This window comes from Platichthys flesus, chromosome 2 (genome assembly GCF_949316205.1).
Source record: "Platichthys flesus chromosome 2, fPlaFle2.1, whole genome shotgun sequence".
Classification (NCBI taxonomy): domain Eukaryota; kingdom Metazoa; phylum Chordata; class Actinopteri; order Pleuronectiformes; family Pleuronectidae; genus Platichthys; species Platichthys flesus.
The window spans coordinates 8,539,759-8,552,896 of record NC_084946.1 but is presented as its reverse complement, the minus strand read 5'-3'; the positions used below and the strand labels follow the sequence as shown (position 1 = coordinate 8,552,896).

Sequence of the window (13,138 nt, the reverse complement as noted above, 5' to 3'; positions counted from 1 at the left end):
ATGTGTGAAATCTAGTTTTTCAGTAAGTTGACCATGTTGTGAATGCTCACAGATAAAGAACATTGGAATCTTGAGTGTCTCTCTCACAAAATATGAATGTGTCATGAATGTCAGGATATCTCTGACTGTGCTGTTTTGACTTTGATCTTTCATTTAGCCATGCTAATGCTAGTGTGGCTGTTTACGAGGTGGTGGACATTGGTGGACTTTTTGGACATTGGCCCAGAATTATATTAACTGTTTAACGGGGAGCACTTATGTCCCTGTCAACTTTAATAATTATACTTTAGTATAAGTTTCTCAAATAAAAGAAAAACATTATCATACTTATTAGGACTTTGAAAACATACTTATTAGGACTTTGAAAAGATTTCACAAGTAACTGTTTGTTCTGAAGAAAGAACACATGGACACAGAGGAAATTGACTCTTTTGCAGAGGAGGAAATGTCTGGCAGCTGTCGACTACAATGTTAGTTATATATCTGTGTGACATTTAAAGGAGGTCTGTAGTTTCTCAATAAACAATAAATTTGGTAATCAATACAAGTGTATCTGAGGTTCTTCTTTTGAGTGACTTCTCCCTAAAAATAGATTTTTCTTTATTCTTGTAATATCATGACATTTTTTCCTCAATAGATTACATCTCTTTCCTCATAACATTATGACTTAAATCTCAATAACAATTTCATTCTTCCAATATTCAAACATTATTCACAATGTTTTACTTTTCTTCAATATGACCCTGACACTCTTGCATAGGTTTGAGACCAAATACCTGCAAAGCTAAAAGCTTTCCCCATCCACATCAATTGTGTTTATTGCTTATTATCGATTACTTTGATGCTAACACGCTAAACTGCTTTGGTGAAAAAGGAGAAAACTAATACCCCCTGATAAACATCACTATAGCGAAGCACTGTGAGCATGTTATCATGTTAACTTTAGCTTTAGCAGCTCAAAGGCCTGTCGTGGATTAGTCCAGCCTCACCGAGCTTCTAACATGAGTGTCAGTCTTCTTTGACAAACATGGGATTGAGATAACCCAGCTATGAGGGATCAGAATACAAAAATTACAGGTAACAAGACAGAGTTCTCATGTAATAAAGTTCAGAGTTTCATGAGTAAATAAGGTCTGAACCAAACAAGGCCCCATAAAGCCAATTAATGAACTCAACGCCATGTTGTAAATCATGACCGTGTGCATCATTTTCACCCTGTGTCGAGCTTAAAGATAGTTGACGTGTTTTTCTCTCTTTCTACCTCTGCCTGTGTTTTATTCTCTGGGGCCAAGTGGGGTTCAGCAGTGACACATCTTCCAAAGCTGATGTAAGCACAACGTAGAGGCGCTGCCGGGAAACACAGCTCGCTGAGCTTGTTTGGGAAAGTGAAACAAAAAAGAAGTGACATGCAGCTCTGGTTAATGCAGCTTCAGACCTCAGAGAGCGTGCTGGCTGAGGGAACACCCAGCAGCCGTGGCAGGTGCTGGTGTTGGGGCTTGATAAGTCTGGGCCCCCACAGTGCAGAGCACACACTGCCTTGATAACAAGTAAACACGCACAAGTGAACCATCTCTGGCTCAGTTTTGCAGTGAGCACAGTGACATTGCAAAAACACAGATCTGCAAAAGCATATAGCCACGTGGTTACATTTGGACTGATTATTTCTTGTTTTTCACTTTGAGAGTCTATTTGTGTGAGTCATCTGTCCTGGAGACACCCGCTGTTGCAGCAACACACACGAGGGGACTGAATGCTTTAACAGGTGGGTGGGTTTCTGTCCGACTGTCTGTGGACAGATTTTTCACCACAATAGTGTGTCAACAATGTTGCACCATCCCGAAGCTTTACAGGTGGTAAGCTGATATACAAATTAAAGGCTGCATTCCAAGATGGGTGTCGTTCAACTGAGTACTCACTAGTACAAGTATTGACAGGACAGGAGAGTGCTTATCAGTTGGACCTAACATCCTTATATTGATTTGAGCCTTTATTTAAACTGTCAAAGAAGAGGTCAGGAAGCATGTTTAAGTACAAATTCTTTATTTATTTTTTTGGTATGGCTTCTTGGAAGGGACTGTAAAAGACATTTTTATTGAAAAAGTCTAGAGAATTTCTGATGCAACCAGTCGAGGATCTACAAACGAGCATCTACTGTAGTTCTGTGCACCCCAGCAAATCCACCAACATGGTGACAGGCGGGAACAAAATGAATACAACACCTGTGGATCTGCAGGTTAAATGGCATCAGTGCCACAACTACAGTCATTGTAACAAATCAACAAAAAAAGCTATTTTAACTTAGTATCTCTTATAAATACCTACATATAAATATTGTTAATGTACTGGATGACTGAGAACATTTTAAAATGCTATACATGAATGTCCTTTTGAGAACAACAGTTCAATCTCAGTGAGAAAAGAAAAGAAAAAAATACACTGGTGTTTGAGCTCAGTGTCAGCTACCTTTCAACATCGATACACAGCGCTCCCACATACTGCATGTGATTATCTACATCCATCTACAATGATCCAGACCCAAGTATTGGCAAGATTAATGCAACTGACTGCTGAGGACAGTTAGCAGTTACAAGGGGCTTTCCACACTTGGTTCTGTGATGGGGCTAGCGCTTGAGGAATCGAGAGATTCAAAAAGGTTCTCTTTTTATTAAGGCCTCTTTAATTAAAACTAATAATAGGAAAAAGGGAGTCCTGACATTAAACTCTCAAAACAATGTTGCTTCGACAGTCTTATTCCAAACCTTGCAATTTATTCCTTGAAGTGAAATCTCTCGCCATCCTCCTGAGTGGCGCAGAACGCTGGAGGCTTGTTCGTGGGGCAGTGCTCCACCTCAATGTGGATGTTGCACTAGAATAGGATGATTAAGAGATGCTGAGAGGCTTCTCACCTCCAGATCCAGACGAGATACTACGCAGCCAGGAGGAAAGCGGTACTTCCTTTACCAGACAGCTCGCCAATAGTACCATGAATCTGACACAGAACTGATTGAGCCACAACCTGTGATAACATTTATAATAATCGCATAGACACAAAAAAAGATGACAATGACAATAATACAATAATGAAGGAACATAAAAATAATAATAATTAAAAATGAAGTGTCAGCTTCTGGAAGCCCTTGGAAGCCACCATATACTTAATGCTGTTTAGCATCCCAACCTGAACCTCGACAGTCCTCAGATCCCCAGCCGCCCTCTTACCCTTTAAACAAATGAGCAAATGGCTCATCCTGATCGTATAGTGCAATAGTCCTACCCCTTTTCCTGAAAGCCCCTGCTGACAACAGCCAGGTCACCCTGTAGGGTGTTTCACTATTGTCCGTTTAAACGTCAGCGACCATAACTCCCTCTTCCTCCTCCTCTTCCTCCTCTCCCTCCTCCTCCTCCTCCTCCTCCTCCTCCGCCTGTACCACCCCCTCTCCTCTCAGCTTCCTCTTCAGTTCACTGCATACGATCCGGCTGGATGTGGTGCTGCGGGGCGTAGTGCAGGAAGGCCGGGGCTTGGCCAGCAGCGGAGGGGAGGGTCGGGTGTAGGTTGGCCGGGGCTGTGGCAGCGGTGGCAGGGCCGGCGGAGGCCGTGGGGCTGGTGGTGTAGCTGTAGCCCATGAATCCTGCTGGGGAGGCGGCGTACGGGTACTGCTGCTCAAAGGCGGCCTGGGCGTACTGGGCGTAGGCTGAGCTGTAGTCCAGGTAGGGGCTGCTGCTGACGGCGCTGGAAACCTGACTGGGCAGCATCAGGCTTGGCTGCATAAAGGCTTGTGGGTAGACATATTGCTGGGCCAACCTGAATATAGACACAAAGATCAAACAGGGGGGGTGGGTTAGACAGCAGGACCGCAGCAGCAGAGCAGAGATAGAGGCCTGGCTTCTATTGTTTACATTGCGCCTTGAGGGCAAGCGTGTTGAGAATATAAACTCTCTGTAGGTGTTCTGAACTTGGAGATGTCTCACACAGATCCACTGTTATTAAAGACTACATAAACGAGAGGCAGGAGGAGGTCAGGAGGCGAAGGTGACTCAACTCCCAGTTTGTGTCAGTTACAAAAACCTACAAAACCTGTTAGGTAGGGCCTCCTGAGGTAGACTTGTGGGGAGGAGTGGAGGGGGGTGGATGATAGTCAGCCGTTACTGGCAGGTATTCAAGCTCAGGCATCACCAGAGTGTTTTAACAGCTGCTGCTCTTCACTCGTTGAATACACTCAACACACACACACACACACTCAATAGACACACGTACACACACAGACAGAGGAAGTACATGAAGGTAGTGCAGAAGTAGCTCTATCTAGTTCTCGCTGGGTGTGTAAATCTTACAGACTTCTACAGGTGATGATGCTATGGCTGGGGGAGGTATAATGTCGGCGGGGGAGCTCATCGGGGCTGGGTGCCTGGCTCTGCTGCACCTCATGAGCCCGTGCTTTCCGATGTAGCTGATTAAAGCCGTGGGGTCTGGGGGATTGTACCGTGCTTTGCCACCCGATCCGTGGAGGATGGCAGTGGGAAATTGACTCTCGAGGAGCTTGTTTTTAACTCAGGACTTGGAGTATCTCTCTTGAGATAATGTCATGGGTGGGTGGGTGAGTAAGGGGGTCAGCAAGAAATAAATATTCAACAAAGAGAGCGATATCCAACTGTGACACTACGCTTGTCAGAAAAATGTATAGACACACACACACACACACACACCAAGACAAAGACACATGGACTCTTCAGCTGCCTCTCAGTGCTGATAAGAATCTTTCATTGACTGCAGTTACATGTACGTCTTAAGCTAAATCCATGCTACTATGTTTTCAAATGAAAATGCTTTAACTCTGCTACAAATACACCTGGCGTACACATGACTCTTAGAGCCACTGGTACTGCGGTTTAATCTGTACGGGCAGAAACAATGACGTTTGGAAACGGTGACGTAGACACTAACAACCCCTTGCTGAATGGGTCTGTTCAGTCATGATGTAGCCTTTGCTAATTCATCAGGATACAACTTCTTACATTTGTAGGAGACGAGCTATTCCCAATGTACACAAGTGGTCACATGGTATGCGTTTTCAGGTCCGTTATTATAGAAGGGGATAACAACTGATATTGCGTCTAAACGCTCCTGTTGACAGAGATTGTTTTGTTTTAAAATGCCATTTTGAAACAAAAACATAGTAGTATGGATTTGTTTCATCTGCCCCTGATATATTCGGTCCATTAGAAGATCAGCAATGAGAGGCAGCCATGAAGGCAACACAGCAAAAGATGGAAGCATGCATGGATAGGGATGTCATCATAAGACAGCCACACAGACACACACACCCACACACGTCCCCTGGCCCCTCTCTCTCTTCCCCAACCGCCCGCCCACACACCAGTTACCACTGCAAACCCCAAACCATGCCATAATAGGGAAAGAGTCACACCGCAATCAACATAACCTCTTCAGTTCATATCACACAAGAGGGAAAAGATAAAAGGCACTTCAATCCATCACAGCACACGGCACTGCACTCTCAAGCCATCACTGGCACCTTGAAGAGAGGCTGGCTGAGGGAGGGAGAAGGGCATGGGACAGACAGACACTCTGTCAAACCCCCTCCTGCACTGTGGGCATCTTCTGATCCTCTGCTGGGTCACTGGTCAGCTGGCGGCACATAGCAACCGTGGCATAAGGATAGCAGTGATTATTGTCAGCAGTTACATGAAGTCTCATTGTGTCATCAAGTCAGTACAGGAATGCGGTTCACGAAGAAATGTGTCATCTCCCAGTTAGATTTACAGAAAGTAATGGGAACAGTCGCCCTCTCTGATACCCTGCATCACGTAAATAACTGCATTTACAGAGACATCTAGTGAGTGAGGGGAAGGGGGAGTAGGTATGACCACATAATGGGGTCCGAACATCCTCTGGATGTTTCACAGGCAACAACGCAGCCAGAGTTTCTCCGCTCAGATGCGGTCACAACAACAACACAGAAGTCTCCAGAGCGTTTCAGGTGAGGGGTGGCACAGTAGGCAGAGGCAGGAAGCAAAGAATACATTTTGCAGATCACATTTTGTATTAACAGCACATCGACACCGGCATATGGCCTAAAGCTCTCGAATGTCCTCATCTATCAAAGTTGCCATATTTATTGATGTCTTTTATTTGTATGCCACCACTTTGCCAGCCTGAGATATTTTTAATCTTTGTTTGTCAGTTTTTCGTATGTTGCGCACATCATCTGCTGTAGTCTCACATGACCTGATTCGGACATTATCAGTTTTTTGGGGAACTAACATGAAAATCTCTTCAATGTCCGCAGCCACTGAGTCTGGAATTTGCATTCTCACATACAGCACCTCTGGATAAATCCAGGAGGTTATGTCTGGAAGCATCTTCAGCCTGAACAGATACAACCAGACAACAGGGGCATGTAACAAGGAAGCATAAGCAAATGAAGGCAACCCCCCCACCCATGAGCTCAAGCTACACTTTGCCCTCGCAGTGCTATTGAGCTACTCACAAAGAGTCATTCACTCTCGCACACAGCTTTCAAAGATAACCATACATTAATGCTGCGGGGCATATGTGCTTTCACTCCCGTCATGTATAATGAGCCTGCCTTTTTCATGGCCTTGGCCTTGTGTCGCCCACGGCATTTTGCCCTAATCTGGGCTCAAAATCAAGTGACCTTGTGGAGGTAAAGCAGAATAAAAAATTATGTAAATAACATGAGCCTAAAGGGAGTTAAAGGAGAGACAAACATCCTGTATCCTGGCTTGTGTCAGGGCAACAAGAGATGGAGATGTTAGCTGTACATTTAGCTTGTAACTAACAAGAAGAAAAAGGATAGGGAATAAGGCAAGTTGGGGACAGTGGCATGCTCCCGGGGCCACAGAGATGCCAGATGACAAGTGGATTGTGGGACTGTGACGGGGGGGAAATGTGGATGACAGCCGGTAGGTCATAGGTCAGCTGGATTTGTGCTGACGGTCAGTCTGTGTGTGTTTGACATGGTGCCACTCTAAGGATGGCGGGCCCCGCCACGGGAGAGACTCATTCACCGGAAAACTAAAATCCACAGACAGACAGAAAGCGGTTAACCTTTACAGAATCCAGACCAGAGTATTCAACATTAAAGAAGGCCACATAAAGAGCAGATGTGAAAAGCCTGGGCGATACCACACCAAGCAGCGAAATATTTCTACACGATAACACAATTGACCTTCAGCGCGTGACTCACTGCAACACAAAGTGTGAAGAGAGACCGGCCGGGGTTGGGGGAATTAAAAAACGGCTTACAAACACTTCCATGAGGACTTGATACCCCTCCCTGCTCTCTTTGTTCCAGAGGATAGAGAATATTCTTTATGAGCGGGAGGGGAAAACATGTGTTTTGTTTGACACCTGTAGGTGTGTTTCCAAGGGAGCACACAGCCTCATTAAGCATTAGTCCCAGAACAAACCCCTAGATACCCTCCCCCCCTCAATCCTCTCCTTAAACCCCCACCTCCCCCTCTGTCTCTCTCTCTCACAGAGGTGTCAGCTTCCTGTGATTCTCTGATTTCAGTCAAAAACACTGTATGGGGGATACAAAAAGGACGACTAGACGTGGGAAAGTGGCCTGACTGTGTGTGGAGTGGAGGAGGTGATGCATGAAGGGAGATGAATCTGCGAGTGCACCGACAGTTCCTCCCCTCCCCACCAAAAACAATGTTCCTGGCCTCTGTGACCCCCTCCGGCCCTCAAAGTATACAGCATCTGCTGACCACAGCTATAAACACACATCCACAGCAGTGAGTCTGAACCAGCACACCACCACTACACGCAATGCATTGTCCAAAAATCCTACTCCAGAGCATGTCCTCACACCATATGTTGTCAAGGGGTCTGGGGGGAGAAGAGGGGCGGAAAGAAAAGCCACTTGTACACTTGGCATGTTAGGGAGGCCTGCGTCTGTCACCCGCCATACAGAGGGGAACTCAGAGAAAGGCAGACAGGTGCTCTGTGTGCCTCTTATAAGTCTCTGGGGTGGTGGTCATGGAAGATTAAGGGGGTGTAAAAGGCTGTAATACGAGCCAGCACCTGTCAGACACATGCAGCCTCAGAGCAGCACCGTGCTCCACATGTCAAACTCTAGGGTTTTCTGTACCGTGCACACTCACTGTGGGAGCAGGAGCATGGACGACATCAGTGTCCTCAGTGGAGTATGATGGGACATGTCCCTGGTGGACCCCTGGATTTATCATTCAGATGCAGCATGGCCTTACAGAGGGGGTAAGGCTGGTTTGAGAGTCTTATTTTTGGGTTCACTAAAGCACCAAATGTCTCTTATTTAGTCCATGTCCCTGTGGACCGTCTCTTGGATTTCCCTGGAACGCACAGGCTCAGAAGTCACACACTTTATAAGGCTGCATCTACTGATTACTTATATTAATATGCAAGTTGTGGCTTTACGGACTCATGGGTTTCCTCCATGACAAACTCCATCTCAACCTTAAATAAAATATATTCTATTTTAAATTGTTGTTGTTCAACCACATCTATATGAACAAACTGATTGTAAGGGGAGTAAGTTTTCGAAAACTACTACTAAAACTACTACTAAAATAAAAGTCTGTACAGTTATGAAGCCAAGTTTGGCAGATGTTTGGCACATTTGGTAAAAAAATGACTTGCATAATCAACTGTTCAAGTTTGTTATTTCAATTTTCCGTGTACCAGCTAATCTATCAGTCAGAACCATATCTTAATGTAGAAATGTAGCTATTAAGTAGAACTGTGAGCTGACATCTTCACTACTCCTGGTGTTTCAGTCTTCCACAGATCAGAGTTTAAGCATGTCAAAAATGAATGGTGGTGCGCTGCAGCTGGAGGGCTGATATCTGAGAGCTGCAGGGGATGAGGAGTCATTACTGCAGTGAAATGCTCATTAGCTGCTCGGCAGACCGCGGCGGCTCGACTCTATCCAGGCTGTTTCTACAACACAAGCCACTTCTGGAAAGCCTCCTCTGTGACGGAGCCCACTCAGGCAGGTACGCGGGTCAAATGGCCCCTGACAGAAGTTTAACGCTGGTGTCACACATTCACCTCAGGAATGCTCTTCTATTATCACAGATACGTGAGCCATCGAAACTCCAATATTCTAACGAACTACTTGTGGAGTTGCACGCAGTCACAGAAACTGACATGTACTTTCCAGAGGCCCTGTTTGTCGAATAAATAGCCAGCTAGTGGTGTCCCGCAGAGCGTAACACAAGAGAACACAACAAGCGCCCACTTACCCATACTGCCTCTGGATGAGTGCTGGGTGAATGGGCTGCACTCCGATGGATATGCCTGGAAGATAGGAGGCCGGCTGTCAGACACACATTTGCATTTACAGAGGAGGACCAGAGAACAATACACAGAGGGCAGAGAGACGCAGACAGAGTCGGCTTCGAATCCACACATAATGGAACAACGGTTTCAAATGTGCAACAAACAACAATAAGGGCATGTGTGTAGTGTTACTTAGCATGTTAATATAAAATTTGCAGTAAATGGGCAGAATGGGTTGTGAAACAACACTGTCACACACACACACTAAATGGTGATAAGACAAAAACCAGTAGAAATTTAAGTAAGGCTTCAGGGGGTGGGATTTATTACCTGGTGCAGGCAGAGACATCAGTTATGTGACATTTGATTGACTGACTTTGTTGATGACTCGACTGAATCGCGAAACGTGCATCTCACCCGTCTGTATGCTGCGCGGCTTGGCGCCCAGGTAGGCCAGGTTGACGTTGGCCTTCCTGCCATCGATGATGGGGTTGGGATCCTTACAGGCTCTCTCGGCCGCTCCCCTGTCCGTCATCGTCACCTGGCAACAGAGTCAGACATTTCAACACGGGCTCACAAGAAAAGGAAATAAAACAAACCGTCGTCTCACGTTACCCAGCGAAAGAGTGGCGTGGCGTTGCCGGCTGATGGCGTGTCTCATATTTAACAAAACAAGAACACCACACATAAAAAACAGTTGGTCTTATACTCCTCCCCCCCAGGCTTCCCACTGTTATGATTCGGTTTCTGTGGTGAAGACGGCAAACAGAAAACAAAGCACAATGATCAGCTTTGCAAAACGTCCGCAGCAGCAGTAGCCGGCCACTTGACTGCCACTCAGCCACGGGCAGAGCTGCTGAAATATGGATCTGAGGAGAGCCACAAGGAGCTTATCAAATTAGGGACAAAATATTAAGGAGATTGGCATTAGTCTGCCCCTCCTCTCTCCCTCCTGGCATTAGACGAGCCCTTCTGCTTCGAGTGGCACGTTCTGCCAACTCAGAGGGTTCAATAACCTCCGAGTGTGGCCCGAGCGACGAATGTAGGCCACGGCTTGCATTGTTTTTCCGTTTTATTTAAAAAGCAGTGCGCTTCTTCATGGTGGAAGTATCGAGAACAAAGCCCGATCCAGGGTTTGTGTTGTGAACACAGGAAGGAGCGGGGCGGTGTTTACACTGCGATGAGCCGATGCTGTGGGGGGGTTCTCCTAATCCACCTATGAAGTGTGTTTAGAAAATAGGTGTGCTCAGCTTTTGGAGTGCCCCCCCCCCCCCACCCCCCTCCCGCCAGCTACCCATCCAACTGGAACACTCAGAAACAGAATTAACAGGTCGAGAGACAAAACCCCTGTGCTGAACACACAAAGTGCTGATCGTCTCACTACTACAGGTTTGTGTTTTCTCTCTTCAGCAGCACCCACATCGCCCAGAGCCTGTCGAACCTGAATCACCAGCCTCAATACGCAGCCGTTTGATAGCAACTGCACTCCCAGGACAGCTTTTCCTCTGGATTAGAGAGCTGATGTGTAAACACACCGAGAGCAATTGTCTTACAATTCTGCCACTAAAAGTAAACATGCACACATTTTAAGTTTTCCATTCCTTCTTTGGCCTGATGGTACATTAGTGCAGATGCGTCTGGTAAATATTTGCATTTCTAGCGCCGCTTCTGTTCTTTGTGTCAAAGAGAGAATGGTGGTCTTTATCTGCCGGGCAGCAGATAAGTCACTTATTAGTACAGATTTAAATTATACACTGGAAGGGGTCCTTGGATGTTTGTCATTAATCTGACAGCAGCAGTGGCCCAAGGATCAAGTTGTGAGTAATGTACCATTAAACGTATTCCCCACTCTTCACTAAGAGCTGAAATCAGATGGCTGACCGCAGAGCATAAACAACCTGGTGTATGTTTTTAACTTTACGACACTGCCTGTGATGGCTCGGCCTGTCCGCAGCTTCGAAGAGAAAAGATCAGAGAGAAGTTTAACATAAATTTGTAAAAACAGGAGAGAGAGAGAACCCAGGTTTAGATGCGATATGATGGCCTTCAAAAATAAGTACAATTTACAGTTTAACCATAAGCTTTATCCTTAATAACTATTCAAGAAAACTCAAATATATAGATCTTTAAAATAAGGGACATGCTACTTTATATAAAATGATATATGTTTATTCTGTAAAATAAGGGTTTTCATGTTGGATAACATCCAATTCCAATACCAGTATGTCCAGTAAAAAAGGCAAATATTGGCGATAGTATCAGCTAACCGACATGTTGCTCTGGTTCTAGAGCATCGAATACTTAAATAAGTTAGATCACTGCCTATTGGACAACATACAGATATTATATGATTAGGCTCTACTACATCACTTATAACACACACTCACACATACTTCCAGAGGCCTAAGACTGGGTTACTCAGGGGTGACTGGGTTAAAGGGGGGGGGTTCCTCGAGAGGTTTAGGAGGGTGAGGACATCAGACATATGTTGAAATATAATCTTCTTAGTTACCCATCAACTTGTGTGATCCCTCATTCTCATTAGGCTGAAATAACAGGCAACCAGGCGAAACAACCTGAGGTGCTGTGCAATTGTGCATATAAGCCTCGATGTGCGTGGGGGGGGGGGGGGGGGGGTCTATTACCTCTGGCATATACCATGAATGTCCGTGATTAAATGAACATATAATGACGTCAGTTGCTAACAGTTGTCATGGAGAGACAATCCTTTTAGGGTAATTTAACACTCGAACTTGGCATTATGCTGAGAATAAAGCTAACAACTAGCTGGTTTCGAAGTTGTGCGTCTGTGTCTGTGTGTGTGTGTGTGTGTGTCTGCGCGCACTTACAAAGCCGTATCCTCTGGATTTGCCGGTCTGCCTGTCCGTTATCACCACCGCCTCGTCGATGTCCCCGAAGGTCTCGAAGTATTTCCTGAGGGAGGAATCGTTGGTGTGGTACGGCAGCCCGCCGACGAAGATCTTGGTGAAGGTGGTGTCTTTCTGCAGCGCGGTGGGATGCATGACTTCCAGGGCTCCGTTCATCAACTGATGCAGAAGCATTGGGTCGAGCCGGAGAGAGACGGACCGGGAGGCGCACTCGCTCACTCACACACACACTCACCCACTGAGCGACAGTCACAGCTTTAATCAACAGCAGCGTCCCAGCATCAGTGCGAACAAACACACACACACAGACACACGCACTGTTCCTCTGTGACCTTCGCAGGAAGTTAGAAACTACCTGATGACATATAGAGCGATCACTCCGCCGGGGCGCGCACTGACAAGCAGCTCCTCTGACAAAGTCAGACAAACGTGGGGGGACAATTTTATATGGCGAGCACAAGACCACGCCCGTGCCTAACTATTGACTAATCACCTTCCTCGCTGAGTGCCAACTTGGGCAGCGGCTTCTCTCATTGGCCCGCCTCCCCCCCGGCGCTGGGGCTGCACCTGCTTTTGTCCTTTAGAACACAAAGAGAATGTGGGACCCGGCCACATGGTGCGGTGTCAGCCCGATGGAGGAGTCCTGTCGCTGCCTCCAATTCACCTCCACTCGATCTGATCAACGGCACTTTGTTCCGTTTGCTCTCATTTCACTGCGTCACCATGACACAGCACACGAGCAGCATGTGCAGAGGGGAGTTAAGTTTGAACATTCCCTCACAGTGAGAGTGAAACTGTAGAAACGATCGTCTAAAATACACAACACACTCCTCTTAGGTTTATTTTAATATACTCCATCGTCTACATTCTTCCTAATATGATCTCATGATGAACATAGAGTTGTGCTACAGTAAAATACACCACAGTAGATTTGTGTAAAACT

General features: G+C 46.0%; 1 protein-coding gene across 1 annotated transcript; it reads right to left on the bottom strand.

The window, feature by feature from the left end:
- Positions 1–2,023: 2,023 nt before the first annotated feature.
- On the bottom strand, positions 2,024–12,619 carry LOC133961408 (RNA-binding protein 38-like). Its single transcript, XM_062396501.1, has 4 exons — positions 12,157–12,619; positions 9,725–9,848; positions 9,271–9,325; positions 2,024–3,802 (listed from the first exon to the last, which is right to left on the bottom strand). The coding sequence occupies exons 1-4, from the start codon at positions 12,367–12,369 to the stop codon at positions 3,460–3,462; spliced, it is 735 nt and encodes a 244-aa protein (XP_062252485.1). The 5' UTR covers positions 12,370–12,619; the 3' UTR covers positions 2,024–3,459.
- Between the last annotated feature and the right edge of the window lie 519 nt (positions 12,620–13,138).

Coding starts and splice junctions, on each gene's coding strand:
- LOC133961408 (XM_062396501.1), bottom strand. CDS start 12,369: ATGCTTCTGCATCAGTTGATGAACGGAGCCCTGGAAGTCATGCATCCC. Junction 9,849..12,156: donor AATCCAGAGGATACGGCTTT/GTAAGTGCGCGC, acceptor CTCTGTTGCCAG/GTGACGATGACGGACAGGGG. Junction 3,803..9,270: donor CTCATCCAGAGGCAGTATGG/GTAAGTGGGCGC, acceptor GTCTATATTCAG/GTTGGCCCAGCAATATGTCT.